Source organism: Mastomys coucha, unplaced genomic scaffold (genome assembly GCF_008632895.1).
Source record: "Mastomys coucha isolate ucsf_1 unplaced genomic scaffold, UCSF_Mcou_1 pScaffold18, whole genome shotgun sequence".
Classification (NCBI taxonomy): domain Eukaryota; kingdom Metazoa; phylum Chordata; class Mammalia; order Rodentia; family Muridae; genus Mastomys; species Mastomys coucha.
The window spans coordinates 88871569-88891653 of record NW_022196900.1 but is presented as its reverse complement, the minus strand read 5'-3'; the positions used below and the strand labels follow the sequence as shown (position 1 = coordinate 88891653).

General features: G+C 43.6%; 1 protein-coding gene across 1 annotated transcript; it reads right to left on the bottom strand.

Moving 5' to 3' along the window:
* Positions 1-684: 684 nt before the first annotated feature.
* Dnajc8 (DnaJ heat shock protein family (Hsp40) member C8) lies at positions 685-18739 on the bottom strand. The gene is made up of 9 exons (XM_031378931.1): positions 18611-18739; positions 16198-16299; positions 12915-12971; positions 10942-11008; positions 10313-10407; positions 8176-8247; positions 3887-3978; positions 2889-2964; positions 685-1389 (listed from the first exon to the last, which is right to left on the bottom strand). Exons 1-9 carry the CDS (start codon positions 18686-18688, stop codon positions 1267-1269), a joined length of 762 nt encoding a protein of 253 aa, XP_031234791.1. The 5' UTR covers positions 18689-18739; the 3' UTR covers positions 685-1266.
* Positions 18740-20085: the final 1346 nt, after the last annotated feature.

Genomic DNA, 20085 nt, shown 5'->3' with positions numbered 1-20085 from the left:
TAGCTCACGTGATTTGGATATGCCCAGCTGTACCTGGGAGAACAGTGAACTCAAGCCCCAGCCTCCCCACCCACAAGGAACACACTCAAGGTGTGCGCACCTCGCCTTCTGGCCATCCCACTTGGGCACATCTACAGGCAACACAGAAAGCCCTGTCACTCACCATCTACAGGCAACACAGAATGCCCCCAATTACTCACAAGTCACTGGTTCTACACCTACTAGGCCCCTCCCACCCGCTGAGCATACACTGTAAGTTCATCTCGCCCTCTGGGCAGCATCTTACTTTACAGATAGGATATTGACAACACCCATGGTGGACAGCATGGTGTTGATCCACTTTAGATCCACAGTGTAGTCAATCAATCCAAATCGCTGATGGTGCTGTTAGGATGGAACCTGGGGCCTCATACACAGCTGTGAGCCTCTGCCATACTTGATATTCCTGTACTTATCTTTGCTGTGGTGAGTACTGAACCTAGAACTTCACTCGTGCTAGCAATCATTCTACAGAGTATGTCCCAGCCCTGAAGTCCTGTTTTGAAGGTAAACAAGCTAAGGTTTAACAAATCAGTGTAGGGAGCTATGTGCATCCAGCTGAAAGACACTTTTAGGGCTGGGCCATGCAAGAAAATGGACTTGCCTGCCCTTGGAGTTACACCCAAGGAAGAGACCATCAAAGGCTTGGGTATAAAAATTTATTATACGTAAAAGAATATTACCACTAATGAATGCAGACAAGCGAGGACACAATGGGACCGGCTGGAAGATGGCGAACTCTTTGGAAAGTGAACAGGTTTAAGTGGCTGGGAGCCTCTGCCGTGTGAGTCCACAATGCCTCTCCTATTGGAGCAAGGGCCTCAAAGATGGCTTCCCAAGGTGGCCCAGGCTGATCTGGAGTCAGGGCAACATCACTGTAAGCAAGACATTTAATTGGAAGATTTCCACAAACTATACATGACCCTTGAGCCACCACAATTCAAATATAAAACATTAAGTTACAGGCTGTGGGAAGGTGGCGGCATGAGTCAGTAGCTCCTTCCAATCCTGGTGGTTCCGTGGGTAAGGGGGGAGGTTAGACCAAGCCCCTCCTCTCAATGTACAAAGAATTACTCTGATTGATATTAAATTGTATTGACAACAAAATAGACTAAAAAGCAATTGCTACTCTATGTTGGGGTGGAGGTGGAGAAAGAATGAGTCCTTGAAGCAGGAGGAGGCAGTGGGGAGGCTCTGGCCAGGGACGCCCTGCCGTGGTCCTGCGGCTCACTCCCGCTGCTCCATCTTAACTTTCGGTGGCCGCAGGAAGGTCCGATTCTTCTTCTCCTTCTTCCCCTTTGTATTTGCCTGGAAATTTCGCCAACTGTCCACTCGACCATCCCGACTTTCCTGAAAGAAAGGACATTAATAGTCATTAAAGGTCAAGGTAAGATCATTAATGAGCAAAGGGGCCGAGCCTGTCCTGCCACCAATGTCCTCTTATAGCCCAACCCTGATGAGCCCTCTGGAACAGTCCAAGAGCAGAGAGCAGAGTGGAGCAGAGCCTTCTCCCTTTTCTAAGGACCCAGTGAAGTTTCCCAGCACCCTCTTAAAGCAGCCTGGAAGAGGATGACACAGTGAAGACATTGCAAGGCCGCTCGCTGTGGACCTCTGGGTGGGTGCTCCCTGCATTGCTCCCGCTCGCTGTGGACCTCTGGGTGGGTGCTCCCTGCATTGCTCCCGTGCTGAGCTTCAATCCCAGTGCTAGCTTACTACTTTTTGTTCCATGTTTTTAAGTCAGCACTTCACTATGTAGCCTTCACTGGCCTGGAGCTTACTATGTAAACCAAGCTGGCCCTGAACTCCCGAGATTTGCCTCCTGCTGCCTTCCAACTGCTAGGACAAAACAAGTGCCCCATCATGCATGGCCCCCGGCTTCTAACCTTTACAGAAAACTGGCTACAGTGTGCATTGGACAGGACTGTACAGCGATGAGGGGTTGACTAGTTTTTAACCACGGAGCTGGCTGGGAGCACAGCCATTCTTTCTTCACCTTGTTCCTGCTGCCCTCTATCAGCTGACGGGATGTCTCCAAACTAGCCACTCTCTGGCTACGAAGACCTCTACCTCACATCAGCTGACGGGATGTCTCCAAACTACTCTCTGGCTACGAAGACCTCTACCTCACATCAGCTGGGCCACTACTCACTTTCCCTTTCTATAAAGACAGAAACAGCCAAAAATTACAGTTAACAAAGCTCTACCTTAAATAAAAAACTCCTATAAAAAACCAAATGCAATCCACAACTGGGTCGGACACTTGAAAAGCAATGTACCCAGTTCAAAAGCTACAAGGTGAGCTGGTGTGGTGCCTCGTACTGTAGTCCCAGCACTGGAGTGGCTGAGGGAAGAAGAGCATCAAGGGTTCAAGGACAGCCTAAGCTACATAGTGACTTCCAAGATACCTCGGCTATAACGTGAGACTGTCTTAAAACAAAATGTCAGAAGTCTGTCTGCAAAATGGACAATTGGGTCAGAAGAACCTGACTCGAGTGGTGTGTATGCAGTCCAAGTATGTAGCCCTTAACCCCATATTTGGGAAGTTGAAGGAGGAAGATCAGGTATTCCAAGTTCAAGCCAGACTGGACTATAGGAAAACTTATTAGCTCAACCCTCACCCCCTGCCTGTTTTCACAAATTGTCCTCAAAGCTAAGTGGGCTGCTTCATGTTACCCTGAAGTCACTTGTGTTAGGCCCATTTGGTCGCTATGTCTGTCAGTGCCCATGTCAGGGAAAGTTACAAAGACGAAGACTGCTTCTCCAGTGCCTACTCTCACCCATACACCCCACTTCCCTGTCTGCCCCAGGCAGTTGTGAAGCCCCAGCAATGACCCACCTCAGCCACTCACCTCAAAGTTTTTCTGCCACTCTCTTTCTCGCTTGGCTTTTTCCTGGGCTTCAATCTCCTCTTCTCTCTGTCGCTTCCTGGGAGGGAAAGCAGAGCAATCTTTACTCAGTGCTCATAGGAGCTGAAGTACAGCTGCACAGGAGCACAGAGTCCCAGTCAGGGGAGGCCTCATCCTAAAACATGCACATGACAAAACCCCACCCTAAAATGACATTTCACACAAAATCAACTAGCAAAATCTAATTACTTGAGTCAACAACAGAAAATATAGAAGCCAAATCAACCCCAGTGTTTCATTTTTGTTTTTCTTTTCTTTTCTTCCTTTCTTTTCTTGTTTCTCTGTGTAACAGTCATGGCTGCCCTGACCAGCCTGGCCTCAGACTCACAGGAGATCCACCTGCCTCTGCCAGGATTGTACCACCAGGCCTGGCTTCCTTTTTTGTTAAACAGTCTCTAAAGTAATTCAAGCTGGCCTCAGACTCGCTATTTAGCCGAAAATAGTCTTGAAAAATAGTCTTTTTTTCTGCCTTCACCTCCCAAGTGCTGGGATCATGGGTGTGTTCCACCATACCTGGCAACCTCCACACTTGTGACAATCAAAGGAAACCGTACTTGAGCAGAGTAACACATTAAAGTTATTCCACTACAATCCTACCTACTCACCATGCTGCAGCTACACAGCCTAAAAAAGATTCTGGCCTTAAGAGCCTCAAAAACTCTACTGCATTCCAAGAAAGAAAACACATTGTACTCCTCAATAGAAATAAATTCCCCACGGACAGATGTAGTCAGTATTTCCCAAAAATCTACAATGTCTGACTGGCTCAGACAGCCTGGTCTTATGTATGCTAGGCAAGAGCTGCACCACTGAGCTGTATCGCTGCCTCTCCAGCTTATTCTTGTAAATGCCCTGCTCCCAGATTCATCAGAAAATCCGCAGAAACCCGATGAGCTGACCTATGCATTTAAATGGGGCTAAGGTGAACTAGAGATACGCACCTCTCATGCATTTCTTTGGCTTCTCTCTCTTTCCTTTTAATCTCCAGCTCAGCAAACAGCTTCATGGTCTGTTTGTAGACTGCCTGTTTGAACTGTAAGAAAATTAAGGACAAAAGAAAATAAAAGTAAACATTTCACATCAACATTGACATCAAGTAATTACATTTAGATCCCTAAAGATTACAACTGAGCCATGAACTGTCTGCAGGGAGAAGCAATTAACAACACTGTCTCCTCAGGGAGAAAAGACACCTGCCGAGGAGACCTTTCCTCTCCTAGCCTGCAGATGGTCTGTTAGGATATGTATGCACTTATGTCACCACTTGGGATTTTAAAGGGTGCTCTTCTCCAAAATTCCAAGACTAACTTCTACTCTTCCTTTTTATATTTTATAATTTTGATTTAGTGGATAGAGTGAAGATGAATCCTACATAATGAACTGATGGGGACACACACACGCCCAAAACCACAATCCTGTCTTAAGGGACAAAGCCACCAATCACTTGCTCATAGCTAGGTATGGCCATGTGATTCAGAGTTTAGTCAATGTATTTGTATATATGACATCTAGGGTGTTCTGAGAAAGAGTGGCATCTCTCTTTCCCCTCCTGTATTCTCATTTGTCACATGAGCAAGGTCATGATACACCCTAGACTAGGAAGGTGGGAGCCACATCATTGTTGCCAGAGCTACAGAAGAGCCAAGACCTTGAAGGATACATGGTGCAAGAGCTAGGCCTACTGCACAGGACAGACATGCTCCACCTTGATTGATCCAGCAATCAAGGAAGAGCATGTGTGTGCATTGTATGTGTCTCTGCAGCCAGTTCACCTTACATAATATACCTTAAGCAATGCATTGATAGGAGTACATAACACAACATTCAATAGAAACTATAAAAACCAAGAGCCCTATTGGGTTTTACAGTACGGAGGATAAAACCCAAGGCACCTCAAGGGAAGCCTCTAACACCATGTTTAACTCCCAGTCCACCCAGGGCCTTTTAAGAAAGTATGTTGCAGTTATTCTTACAGGGGTTGCTATTAGAACCTGTACAAATTAAAGAGAAGCGAATAAAGACCAGTGGCCAGGTCCCACCACAGTCACTACAAATCCCAGTCCCTGTTGGTATTTTAGTCCTTTGCTCTCAGGAAGTTGGTGAGGTTTTGCTTAGGTCTTATTTGTTTTTTGTGGGCTAATTTTTGGAAACAAAGTCTAACTGTGTAGCCCAAGCTAGGCTCAAACTCAGGGTAATCCCCTGCCTCAGCCTCCCAACTGCTAGATCACAGGCATGCACTACACTCATGAAAGCTGCTTCTTCTTCTTCTTCTTCTTCTTCTTCTTCTTCTTCTTCTTCTTCTTCTTCTTCTTCTTTTAAATGTACTCATTTTATACATGAATGTGTGGGTGCATTCTGTACGTATACTGCTCACAAAGATAAGGCGGCACCAAATCCCATGGAATTGTAGTTACAGATAGTCGTGAACCATCATGTGAGCGCTGGGAACTGAACCCAGGTCCTCTGCAAACACAGTAAGTGCACTTTACTGCTGAGCCATCTTCCATTCCCTTATTTCATTTTTTATTTAAAAGATTTAATTATGTACATATATGTATATATACATATATAGTATATATATGAAAAATCTGAATCTAAAAAAGATTCTGGCCTTAAGAGCCTCAAAAACTCTACTGCATTCCAAGAAAGAAAACACATTGTACTCCTCAATAGAAATAAATTCCCCACAGACAGATGTAGTCAGTATTTCCCAAAAATCTACAATGTCTGACTGGCTCAGACAGCCTGGTCTTATGTATGCTAGGCAAGAGCTGCACCACTGAGCTGTATCGCTGCCTCTCCAGCTTATTCTTGTAAATGCCCTGCTCCCAGATTCATCAGAAAATCCGCAGAAACCCAAGTGAGCTGACCTATGCATTTAAATGGGGCTACAGGACAGCCAACCAGCCTGTTTTTCTTTTTTGGAATTTTGGAACCTATGGCCTATGCATTTAAATGAGGCTAATTTTGGAATTTTGGAATATGACCTATGCATTTAAATCAGCCTGTTTTTCTTTTTTAATATTTATTTATTATATGTAATCAATATATGTAATGTATTGTATATAGTCAATACATATAATATTATATGTAATCAATCAGCCTGTTTTTCTTTTTTAATATTTATTTATTATATGTAAGTACAATGTAGCTTTCTTCAGACACCCCAGAATAGGGTATCAGATCTCATTACAGGTGGTTGTGAGCCACCATGTGGTTGTTGGGATTTGAACTCAGGACCTTCTGAATAGAAGTCAGTGGTCTTAACCGCTGAGCCATCTCTCCAGCCCACATATATATGTGGTATGTGTATGTATATATGTGTGTGTGTCTGAGTATGTATATGTATATATACTATAGTATATATATATAATACACATACATATATATATATATATACATATATATGTATATATATGTGGCTGCATGTAGGTTTGTGCACATTTGAGTGTACATATCAAGTCTAGAAGAGGGTGTAAGATCCCTTGGAGCTAGAGATATGGTCAGTTGTGAGTCAGTATGTGGATTCTGGGAGCCCCACCCAGTCCTCTGCCTGAGTAATGCATGTTCTTTACCAGTGAGCCATCTCTGTAGCACCAACCAACTACGAGAGTTTTTCAGAACAGAGATTATGTTCTTATTTACAGTGTTTTCCAAAATAGAACGTATTTTGAGTTACACATGGAAGAACAGGAAAAAAAGTGTCTACATAATAGGTCACGTACTAAGATTAGAGGCACCAGGAAAAGAACAGAGCACAGAGAAGAAAAATGAAGGAGTCCTCAGTACTCTGTCGCTTCTCTTTAATACTGTTAGCTGCTAGGAGGTGTTCAGGAAGAACATCCACTGTGTAACATTTAAAAAGTATTTCATTATCTTTACATGTGTATAGCGCACATATATGGGTATGTATAAATGCATGTTTGCGTGTGAATGTACGTGTATACAAGTGCACATGAGGGTCAATGTGGATGCCTGAAGATGACATCAAGTATCTTCGACAACTGCTCTCGATATTATTGAGAAAGGCAGTCTCTCACTGAGCCTGGGGCTTATCACTTCCAGCTAGTCTAGCATTCCTCTGGAGCTCTGGATCACAGGCAGCCACCATGACTGGTTTTGTTGGGGTCTGGGGAATCTGAACCCTGATCTTCAGACTCACATGGCAAGCATTTGACCCCCTTTGACCTGGAGCCAATTCCCCAGCAGGAAATATCTTAGTATCTAAAAGCACTAAATAGTGAGGTAAAGAGACGGCTCAGTGGTTAAGAGCACTAGCTGTTCCTCCAGGACCTAGGTTCAGTTCCCAGCACCTAAACAGAGGCTCACAACTATCTGTAACTCCATTCCCTGGAGACTGAAGATACTAGGCATATATGTGGTACACATGCATACATGCAGGCAAAATGCCCATGCACAGAGCTTAAAATTAAACATAATTAAAAGCTATCTCCCCAGAACCCAACTTCTAAGTTCCTTTGTACAAGTGTGTGTCTGTGTGTGTCTGTGTGTGTGTGTGTGTGTGTGTGTGTGTGTGTGTGTGTGTATGTATATATGTGTGTGTGTCTGAGTATATGCTGGCTAATTTTATGCCATCTTGACACAAGCTAGAATTATCTAAAAGGAGGGAACATCTATTGAAAAAATTGCCTCCATAAGACCTAACTGTACATCATTTTCTCAATTAGTGTTTGAGGAGATGTCCCAGCCCACTATGGGTGGTGCCATCCTTGGGCTGGTAGTCTTGGGCTGTATAACAAAGCCAGCTGAGTACCCCTCCATGGCCTCAGCTGATCAGTTCCTGCCCTCACTGTTTTTGATGTAGCTCTGGCTGTGCTAGAGTTCATTATATAGACCGGGCTGGCCTCAAAACTCACAGATCTGTCTCTATCTCTCAAGTACTGGGATTAAAGGTATGAACCACTACACCTGGTTTTCCCAAGTTTTTTATTTAACTAATTAACTTATGTGTATGTGTGTGTGTGTTTAAATGTTAGCAGAGGTCAAGAAAAGGTATCATATCTCCTGGAACTGGAGTTATTTAACAAGGAGTTGTAAGCCACCCAAACCCAGGTCTCCCCCCACACACAACATACATGTAACACATTCCCAGATGTAAGAAAAAATATACATGCAGGATGAATAAATAAGGTAAATGAATGTCCTTTTCCATGCTTTCTTTTTAGTCCGCCTGTCACCTAGGGCACAGTGATTTCCCACAGTAGCTCACCAGTTCAGGGTCATCTTCCTCTACGTTCGTAGGCTTTCCTTCCTTCTTTAGTTGTTTTTTTCGCTCTTTAACCTAAAAAGAATTTGTTTTCATCAAAAGATAAGCACTCATCCTTTAAGAATAGCCACTGAGCTGTATATACGTGCTCTTTTCCATAGGGGTAGGACAGCACACTCTTCCACAGGCGGAGGGTAAGATGAAGGCAAGCGCCTCCTGCACCATTAGTCACAACAACAGTAACAACAATTCCTGATAACACTGTAAAAAGCAACTAAGACTTGGAGCCTTGGGTCCCTCCTCTACCTCCATCTAAAATCCACTCTAGCCTGTACCCACAGTAGACTCCAGGGGAAGGGCAACCAGCAGAGATGTTCCTAACTCATAAAGGCTGAGCCACAGAAACAGCCGCTAAGGTGGCCAGTTAGCTTTAACTTGTGGTCACAAAGTTATAGCAAAGAAAGCACATTTGCCAAGCTTTAGAAGGATCTACAAAATGTGCGTCATTTTAGGTATAAATAGTATTTCTAAAAGTGTACTCTTGATAGTTTTCATTGTGAAATTCCCAGAAACCATAATATTCACATGGCACTAATGAATATGCTCATCACTCTGGCCACTAATGAGCTTTAAAAAAAAAAAAAAAAAAAAATTCACAGGAGGCTGGCACTGCTCCCATCAGTGACCTCTGAGAGGCAACCAGGTTCAGAAACACTTTACTGCCACCTTGTGGCCAGGAACTCTAAGGAATACAGAGGGGACTGAGTAAACTGTCCTGTGCTCTTTGGACCCTACAAGTGCAGTGTGCCGGGCTGGCTAGATGGCTCAGCAGGTAAGAGCACTGACCGCTCTTCTGAAGGTCCTGAGTTCAAATCCCAGCAACCACATGGTGGCTGTAAGTCACCCATAATGAGAACTGACACCCTCTCCTGGCAAGTCTGAGGACAGCTACAGTATACTTATGTATAATAAATAAATCTTAAAAAAAAAATGTGCAGGGTGCCATGTGACTAGCAGGACCCAGTTCCAGCCCCTCACTTCTCATACTTTTCCGCCTCGCCCTTATCTATAATGGGTCCATCTTTATTGTTATTGCCTACAAAGTTCTAATTCAGATTCCAAAGCTCTTCAAAACAAAGGTGGACTCCTGATTCCTTCTCCATTAAAATCACTCTTGACATATTGAGATTCTTGCTCCACTAGGTAAAAAAAAAAAAGACAGAGAGGATTTCTAACTGTGCACAGCAGTGTACCTACAATCCTAGCAACTGCACATGGACAAAGACCAGGAATGCCAGGCCAGTGCTCTTAACATGGCTCAGCAACTGCTCCCGCAAGGACCCAGGTTCAGTTCCCAGCACCCACACAGTGGCTTAGAACCATCCTGTAAACTACCAGAAGATCATGCCACCCTCTTCTGACCTCCCTTCCTACCAAGCATGCTCATAGTGCACATACATACATGCAGACAAAACATTCATACACATAAAATTAACAAATCTGAGACTTAAAAAGAATTTATGGTCAGTCTCAGGTACATCGAGAATTCAAGGCCAGACTGAACTACATAACGCCCTCTTTCAAATAATCCAACCAAAAAAAGAAAAAAAAGAAAGGTCTTTCCACCTGGATGTAATGGCATACAACCCATAATCCCATGGCCCAGGAGGTAAAGCAAGAGAATTAAGAAGTCAAGAACAGCCCAGGCTATACTGTTGTAATTTAATTTGTTCAACTGAGTCTTGAGATTGCTGTCATTAGTCTGGACATTCACTCAGAGCTCCCTGACAGCCCGTCACTTCTAAATCCTTCAACAAAAGTATAAGCAGGGAGTCAACAGGGTCAGAGCAGTGCAGCTCCATGTCCCCACTCTCTGAGGTAGGATGGCACCTTGGCTGGGGACCAAAGGTGGCTATCAACACCACACAGGACTGGTAGGGAAGTGGCAGTGTCCTGGCCACATGTCACCCTGAGCTCTCCTCTCAGGAAAGGATGCTAGCTCTGGGCACTATTCTGAGCAACACAGCTAATGGGCAGAGAGAACAAGTGGTCTGCACTGCTAGGTTGCACACACCCTTCTACTTGGTGCCCCAGGCTTGCTGTCACTTCCTGTAAACACAGCAGCACTAGAGATACTTACAGTGTGTTCCACGTATTCTTTTCCTGCCTGAATTACATCCAGGGCCCTCTTCTTTTGTTCCTGATCCAGTAGCAACTTGTAAGCTTTGTCCACAGCTAATGCAAAACATTGAAGTTAACTGTTTCTGCAAATACCCTCTCAAAGTCTGAGCTATACTCAGGCAGTGTAAATGGACTTGCACTGTCTAAAAGCATTCCCTACTTTGTTAAATTATTTATCGTTGTTAAACCCATTTTTTAAAAAAAGCATACAACCATAGCAATGACCTTGAAAGTCTTAGAAAAAATTATTAAATATACACTCAAGGCTAAATATACCACATCTAGATTTTAACACATTGATAAAGTATTCCCCACTTATATTTAGCAAAGAAAAAAGAACCTATGCAATAAAAGTATATTGGTAGACACAAAGGCTTTAACAAAGCAAGGTTAAGATAGACTTTCTTTGCAGTGCTGGGGATTGAACCCAGGGCCTCAAGCATGCTAGGCAAGCACTGAGCTACATACCCAGCCCCCAAGGAAACATTCTGCTTAACTGGCTGCTTTACTGCAATCCACAGCCTCTCCATAACCATTCCTTAGCATCGACAACACATATTACTTAAATATAGGTAAATGTACAAATACCTTCAAAAGCCTTCTGTGCTCTGTCAGCATCGTCCTGGTTTTTGTCAGGATGCACCAAGATGGACAACTGCACGGAAGAGAGAATTCAGGTCATCAGCAGCTCATGGATGCACACCAGTGAACAAGGAAAATAGCAACTTTTTGTAAGAAAACCTCCAGGTGATTCTTTCAGACATTTTTAAGATTGATTCCTGACTCACTACCACTGATGGGAGAGAAACCACGTGAAGCAAAAAGAACCATTTTGGGAGATGGTAACCTACTGTTAACCCACAGTCCTGATTTGTGATTCTAACCTCAGTCACATGCTAGCAACCCTGAGCAACTCAGTCAGCCCATCCTCTCCTCACTTCCTGCTCTGTCCCTGGAAAAACACAAAGTACCTACATCTAAATAGTTTAATGTGTAGGCAAAATGACCAATGCAAGTCATTAGCATAAACTGAACAGGGAGACCCAAGCCTCAACACAGGAGGATGGACAGTGGTTATCAAAACATCCATTGAAAGCCTCTGTATGTGACACCTCATTTAACTATTTGGACACATTTACCAAATGAAGTAAAATAGACACAGAAAAGCCCAAAGCACTTGTTCAAGTGCACAGAGCTCCTAAGTAAGAGAATAGATTAAAACCAAAGTTATATGTACTCTTAACTATGAAGCCATCTAATGAATCACTAAGAAGTCGCAACTCAAATTTGTTGACTCAGGAAAAGTTTAATTAAGGACTAAAAAATGTTTTGTTATACTAGAAATAACTGCTAATGGACTGTATTGGAAAACAACACTTTGGGAAGAGAAGAGGATGGGATGCCAAGCACAAATCAGCGCTCAGGAAGAATAAAGCTATAAAGTTATATAATGGGAAATGACTGAGCAGGCAAAAAAACCCCAAAACATCTTAGCTTAATATAGCATGTGGGAGCTGAGAGGTAACTATGAGTCAGCAATGTGGAAATCCACCTCACTAGAGGGAGCACTGGGTGTTAGGACAAGCAGTAAAACTGCTGTTCAGAACTGGAGTGCGACAGTCAGCACTGGCCAGGTCCCACTCACACATGAGAAGCATGACCATACAAAGAACATAGGAAGGAAAGAAGACATTGGTACAAATCAGGGACCAGAGAGCTACTTTGCTGAAGGAATTTCAAAAAGCACTTGTTACATTAAGTGAGGCAATTTATCTTTTAGAAACTTCTTACATTTATTGGGGTGGAAGGTGTGAACACATGCCAAGGCAAGTGTGTGGAGATCAGAGGACAATGTGCTAGAGGCAGCTCTCTCCTACCTGTGGTCCCTGGGATCACACTCAGGTGCTCAGGCTTAGCAGCAGGCACTTTACCTGCTGAGTCGCCTCACTAACCTAAGCGAGGTATTTCTTGAGTATTTACAACCATTTCTAAGACATTAAGTTACTGAGTGGGTTAGGCGTATGGTATGTGCCTGTCATCCTAGCTACTTAAAGGCTATGGTAGGATAATCAAACAAACCAAGTATTTGAGGACAGTCTGACAACATGAGATCCTACCTCAAATAAAAATGTTTGTAGTTACTCTATTTGGATATAAAAATCATTATACCCACCGAAAAACTTACTCTTACATTATTTAACATTTTATATCACTATATACACATCACTGTAAGGTTATGACAAGTTATCTAGCCTTAATTTGAAAAGGAATGTGGGGCTAATTTCAGCCCAAAAGTATCTAGTCCTCAAAAATCATGTCTAAAATATAGCTGAATCGATAGAGTGCTTGTCTTAGTATACATGAAAACCTGGGTTCAATCCCAGCACCCCATATACCAGATGTGGCACAGGCTATAATCCCAGAACTCCTGCAGGCGGGAAAAGCAGAAGGACCCCAAGTTCAAAATCATCCTTAATTACACACTGAAAGATGCTAGGTGAGCCTAAGGTGGATGAGCCCCCGTCTGGAAGAGACAAAAAGGAAGCCCAACAGTACCGTACCTGACGGAACCGCTTTTTTATTTCTTCATCTGTCACTTCAGGATCTATCTGAAGAACCTGGAAGAACCAAGATCAAAACTGTAAAGCTGGGCATGGTTGCCCATATGTCCTCTCAATCCTAGGAAGACAGAGGCAGAAAGATGGTAAGTGCGAGCCAACTTTAGTCATAAAAGAAACAAAACAAAACTGGGGGGAGTAGTTCTAGAATCCTACCACCTAAGATCAGAGAGTCAAGACCATCCTTGCCTATGTAACAAATTCAATGCCAATCATGAGACATCGTCTCAAAACAAATAGACAAACAAACCCAGGATGAGAGAGAATCTTTGTGTGTGTGTGTTTAAGTATGTATCCAGCTCCTTACATGCCTTCTGTCTCCACTTTGGTCCTGGACAGTATAATTAATCCCATTACGTAAAACCAAGTGAAGTGGTATACACTCAATCTCATAGTCCAGAACTCGGTATCAGAGCACAGAGCTCACTCGGGACAAAGAAGAGAGTGACGACCCAAGTAGTATTTAGTCAAGTACTGGAGCCCATGCTGAGTTCACACAGAACAGCAGTTTGACATAGAGTGCCAAGAAAAAAGAGGAGAGCAAGCTGGAGTCAGGCTGCCAGGCAGACTCTGTCAGAACCTAAGTAGGTAAATATATGAACACGGGCTCAGCACACTGGTTCACACCTATAATCCCTGTATTTAGGAAGTTGAGACAAAACTGTCGACTTATAGGCTGACCTAAGCTAAAAAGAGAGATTTTAATTATAAAAATAAAAACGGGCTGGAGAGATGGCTTAGAGGTTAATAAGATCATGCACTGTTCTAGAACGAGAAGAGGTCAGCTCTCAGCCACTTGTAGTCCAGCTCCAAGAAATGCAACAGGTCTGGTCCCCATGTGCACCCTCTCTTACCTACTCAGACACACAGAGACCCACACACAGACATGTACACATAATTTAAATAAAAACAGTGGCTGGAGAGATGGCTCAGTGGGTAACAGCACTGACTGCTCTTCCAGAGGACCTGAGTTCAAATCCCAGGAACCACATGGTGGCTCACAACCACCCATAGAAATCCGATGCCCTCTTCTGGTGCATCTGAAGACAGCTACAGTGCACTTAATTATAACAATAAATAAATCTTTAAAAAAAAAAAAAAAAAGAATACTTGTTGCTCTTGCAGAGGACCCAGGTTTGGTTACCAGCTCCCATCTTGAATGGCTCACAACTACCTATAACTCCAGGGAATCCAACATGTCTGATTTCCATGTGCACCTGGACCAATGAACACAAATCCACACATGTTCATATAATTTTAAAAGTGTGTGTGTGTGTATGTGTGTGTGTGTATAAAAATAAACCTTAGTCCTTTAGTCCCAGAATTCAAGAGGTAGACGCAGGAGGATCACTGTGAGTTTAAGGCCAGCCTGGTCTACAAAGCAAGTTCCAGTTACAGCCAGGGCTACACAGAGAAACCCTGTCTTGAAAACTAAAACAAGCAAACAAACAAACAAAAAAACCCCAATCAAAACAAATAAAAAAATCAAGGGCCAATCTAGCACACACAATGGTAAAAAGCCCTTTGAATTTGATTCTCAGTATCAAAGATTAGAGAGAGTGAGGGGGGAAGGGGAAAGATGGTTAAAAGCACCCACTGGATATAAAAAGAGGGGATGGGCTCAGTGGTTAAGAGCACCCACTGGACAGTCAGCGCCCACATAGTGGGTGTCACATCCCCCTGGAACTTCAGCTCCGACACCTCTTGTAGATTCTAGGTATACATATACAAATAAGTTCATGGTATACATATACAAATGCAGACAAAGCACACATACACATTAAAATTTAAAAAATAATAATAATCAGTGTATTTGGAGGTTAAAGGAACAGACCTAACATAGAGTCCCTGAGGGCAGCATCAGAATGTGTCTGCAACCCTGTGTTGGAGAAAAAAAGGACGACACGCTGCCAACTTACTGCCATCTGAGGTAAATGACTTTTGGCTTTTTATCACAAGAGAAAGGACAGTGATTAGTGTTGAGAAGAATGTTCAGAGGCAAGCGTGGCGGGTGGCGCACACTGTACTCAGAAAGGTGAGGTGGGAGGACTAGGCTGAGCCACTCTGGGCTACATCAGAGATACGTTCAAAAATGCAAAAGGCATAGCTTCTCTAAAATCTCCTAGTCTTAGTTCTGTTTTTACAGAATATCTAGTATTTTTTTTATTTTCCTGTAACAAAAGTTTTAGCAAAGATTTTGCTTTGTTTTGTTTCCTTTGTTCTTTTGAAACAAGGTCTTGCTGGAGCCCTAGGCTGGCCCAAGCCTTTTTTTTTTTTTTTTTTTTTTTTTTTTTTGGTGGGGGGAGGGGTAAGGGGGGAATCCAGAGAGGGTTTCTCTGTGTAGCCCTGGCTGTCCTGGAACTCACTCTGAAGATCAGGCCAGCCTCAAACTCAGAAATCCACCTGCCTCTGCCTTCCAAGTGCTAGGATTAAAGGCATGTGCCACCACTGTCTGGCTGGCCCAAGCCTTTCTATGTAGACCAGGCTGGCCTCAAACTTTTAGGGATATCCCTGCCTCTGCCTTACAAATGCAGAGAATTACATATCTGGCATTTTTTAAGATCAAGGATCATAAGCTTATCAGGCCAGCTATAGCAAAAAATAAATAAATAAAATCCTTATCTATTTGAGCTACTAAAGGTTGAAGAACATTTAATAGGACCAAGTTTATCTCATTTGTTTTTGTTTTTACAAGCTGCCGCAAATCTACTCACAATAAAATCACTCAACCTCAAAGACAACCTACCTGGCACAAAAATTCTACCACTTCCCCTTTTTTCATTCCCAACCAATAGAACTTGGGGTGTATGCTGTAACATTAGTCTGCTCCCAAGCCAGGTTTGATGGCTTACACCTACAACCCCAGCACTTAGAGCCTGAAGCAAGAGAACTATAGAGTCAGAGCTCAAGGCCAGCCGGGATGTAGAGTAAGCCCCAGGCCATCGTGAGCTACAGTAACATCCTGTTTCAGAAATAGCTAGCCAGGTGTGCTGGTTCATTTCCACAATCTCAGCATTTGGGAGGTTGAGGCAGGGAATCTGGAGTTCAAAGCCAACCTCGAATACACGAGATCGTCTCAAAACAAACAAACAAACAAACAACACTACATATGTCTATGTATGGAAAGCTATCCACCATAGATGCTACAGCAATAATGAACTCACACATAACTGGCTGCACACAGGAAAAGCTCTCCCAACAGACTCTACAGTAACAATCTGCTTACCTCAAATGGGTTCAGATTAAAGTAAGAGGAACCAGGACGAGTCAATCTTTCGATCTGATTTTTGGATGTTAGAACTGAATCTCTCTTCTCTATTTGTTTCACCTAAAAATAAAAGAATTGATAATTCGGTTAGTAAAAATAAGCTGAATGTCTACTTTAATACAGCACTAAAATGCTCAGCAAACAACATTCCCATCCGCAATGTCCAAGACGCTTTGCTAAACTGAAGAATGACTGCAGCAGTGTAAGTATTTTACAATACTCCAGATCGCCACCATCCACATCAAAGCTAGGCATGGGCACATGTACCCGGAACCCCGGAGCTGAGGAAAGAGGAGACAGGTAGATCCCCAAAGCTCACTGGACAGCCGGTCTAAACTACTAAGCTCCAGGTTCAGCGACAGACGGTGAAAGACATATGACAATGACCTCTGTGCCCACTTGTGCATACAAGTACACATGTACACTACATGCAATTTTTAAAATTCACATTTATTATGTCAGTAATTCTACTTCACAGGTACTGGCATTATCCCCATATTTTTCTTTTTTAAAAATTTTTATTTATTTTGTTTTATGTATATGAGTGCTCTATCTGCATGAACACCTACCTGCAAGCCAGAAGAGGGCATCAGATCCCATTACAGATGGTTGTGAGCCACCATGTGGGTGCTGGGAATTGAACTCAGAACCTTTGCAAGAGTAGTCAGTGCTTTTAACTCCAGCCCCCACTATCCCTATTTTATGTAGGAAAATTATAACTTACAGAGACTAAGGTTTCCAATTACCTAACTTGTGAGAGATTTACCCCAACAGTTTGACTCACAATCAAGACATCAAGAGGATTCCCAGATAGATAATAAACACAGCTACCGCCACAGAGCTATACGGGTACAATTAATCCATCTTTGTTTCATTTTGAAAGGAAAACTGCACACTGAACCATGACCAACATTCAACATCATTATGGAGGACTTACGAGGAGGCTCAGCTGGTGGAGTGCTTGCCTAGCATGCATAAGGCCCTGGGTTTGATCCTCCGAAAAGGAAAACAGCTGGGTGCGGTGCTATACAAGCATCTGGGAGGCTGATGCAAGAGAATGACCCCTAGTTCCAAGCAGCCTACACTGCAAAGTGAGTAAGCCCACCTAAGCTTCATTGAGAACTTGTTTTAAAAACAAAAAGACAAGCAGGGTGATGGAGGCAACCATCTTAGGCAGGCACAGAGGCAGACAGCTGATCTCTGTGAGTTCAAACAAGCCTGGTCTATAGAGCACCAAGATAGCTAGGGTTATACTCAGGGAAATTCTTGTCTCAAAAAGTCAAAAATAAGTTTTGAAAAATATAATAAAAAGACAAAAAGAGGGCTATGGAGTACATGCCGATTCCCAATGTTAAACTGTGAAGCACAGGCATTCTTTCTCGGCTTCCTGCTTGAGGAGGAACTGCCCTGCCTCCATTTCCCACAAACATGGACTGAAATTTCTCAAGTAGTGAGCAAAGCAAAATATGCCAACCCTGTGAAGAAAAAAAAAAAAAACTTCGTAAGGTAACAAGTATTCTTTATAAGCACTTTGGAGGCTGAAGCAGAAGGGTCAAACCTGGGATACCAGGAAGTACTTAACTCAAAAACGACTGCTTTGCTTCTATTTTATAATTTTCAAGCTGCTTTCTTATACATGAAATCTAATCGTCGTGAAAACTCTTACAATGCTAACTTGCAAGTGTGGGAACTGATGTCTTGAAAGATTTCAACAGCAGTTACGCTAATTGCCTTGAAAGAACGCAATGGGTGGGCCTCTGACGCCAGACGACCTACTTTTACTCAGTTTATCCTTTCATTTAATCAACGAATATATGCGAAACATCCACCATGCGTTAGGCACTGGCGATGCAAATGTCAACAAGGGTCAGAGCAAATTCACCCCTGTCCTACCACACACCAAGTACGTATGCACCCTCTTAAGGTTCGTCATGTTAAAGATGGGGGTCACATAACTCATTCTTGTCACGATGAACAGTGCTCAGCACTGATAAGCCGCAGAAATCGCCACTCACACTATTCAAGGCAGAGGAATGGGAAAAGGCCTCCCTCCTGTTTACAAATAAAAGTAGGTGCGCAGCAGCTCGGCCTCCACCAGCCGGAGACTCCACAGCCAGCAGGCTGTATCGCGCGACAAGCAGCTCGCCGGCCACTCTCCGGGTCTGGGTCCACAGGCCCAGCTGCCCCGCCGCGTTCCGGGGACCTCAGCAGCCACAGTGGCGGTCGCGCACGCACTCCGCAGCCGGTCCGCAGTCCCCCAGGCCAGGCGGCGCGGGCCAACGGTCCCGGGAGGCGTCTCGCCGCCCCAAGCCGCGGCGGACAGAGCCGGAGCGCGGTCGCCCTGAGGCTACCATCCTCACTCCGGGCTCACCTCACTGTAGAAGGTCATAAATGCCTCCTCTGTGCTGCCTCCGCCGCCCGAAGCACCACTCTCTCCCGAAGCCGCCATTTTCCCGGCTAGCCACCACGTGACCGTTCTGCGCAAGCGCAGCCTCACGTGACCACCCAAGTCCGCCTTCCCCCGACTCGCCTCCGCCGGCCCCTCTACTTAAAGGGGCCGACACCTTTTTTTTTTTTTTTTTTTTTGGTTTTGGTTTTGGTTTTAGTTTCTCAATATTGCCCTGGTTCTCCTGGAACTCACTATATAGACCAGGATGGCCTCGAACTCAAAGATGTCTGCCTCGGGAATGCTAAGATTAAAGTTGTACTTGGGCTTTTTTTAAAAAATTAAAGTGAGGAAATGAGGCAAAGGGATAACATTTGAAATGTAAATAAAGAAAATATCTAATAATAAAAAAACGTTGAGGGCTAGTGAGATGGCTCAGTGGTTAAGAGCACCGACTGCTCTTCCAGAGGTCATGAGTTCAATTCTCAGCAACCACATGGTGGCTCACAACCATCTGGAATGAGATCTGATGCCCTCTCCTGGTGTGTCTGAGGACAGCTACAGTACTTACATATAATAATAATAAAAAATCTTTTAAAAAAATGTTGAAAAAAATGTTTTTTGTTTTTGGTTTTTTGAGACAGGGTTTCTCTGTATAGCCCTGGCTGTCCTGGAGCTCACTCTGTGGACCAGGCTGGCCTCGAACTCAGAAATCCACCTGCCTCTGCCTCCCAAGTGCTGGGATTAAAGGCGTGCGCCACCAAGCCCGGCTGAAAAGAATGTCTTAAGTGAAAGGCCTTCGAGATGGCTCAGCTAGCCAGGGTGCTTGCTTCCAAACCTGACAACTTAAATTCAACCCCAAGACCCACAGAGTGAAAAAAAGACTCCCCAAAAGTTGCCTTCTGACTTCACACATATGACATAGTTAGCTGATGCAGACCAACACACTTCTGTTGTTTTTCTTTTATTTTTTAGATAGGGGCTCTCTACACAAGCGTGGCTGCTGGAACCCAAGATGTAGACTAGGCTGGCTTCGCATTCACCGAGATCTGCCTGCCTCTGCCTCTAGAGTTCTAGGATGTATGCACCTCTATGTCTAGCCACACATTCTAATTTAAAAAGAAAAAAAAAATTTTTTTATTTTCAAAAGAGGCCAGGCTGCACCAAGAAACCTTGTCTTGAAAAATCAATATATATATTTCCCCCTTCCCCAGTCTCTGACAAAAAGGAATGTGTTGTCTCCGGATATACCTATTATTCTGGACATTTCCCATTGGATGGAATCTACTTATGCAATTCTTTTTTTTTATTTTATTTATTATATGAAAGTACACTGTAGCTGTCTTCAGATGCACCAGAGGAGGATGTCAGATCTCGTTATGGATAGTTGTGATCCACCATGTGGTTGCTGGGATTTGAACTCAGGACCTTCGGAAGAGCAGTCAGTGCTCTTAACCGCT

Coding starts and splice junctions, on each gene's coding strand:
- Dnajc8 (XM_031378931.1), bottom strand. CDS start 18,688: ATGGCGGCTTCGGGAGAGAGTGGTGCTTCGGGCGGCGGAGGCAGCACA. Junction 3,979..8,175: donor AGGAAGATGACCCTGAACTG/GTGAGCTACTGT, acceptor ATTTTCTTACAG/TTCAAACAGGCAGTCTACAA. Junction 2,965..3,886: donor GCCAAAGAAATGCATGAGAG/GTGCGTATCTCT, acceptor TTTCCCTCCCAG/GAAGCGACAGAGAGAAGAGG.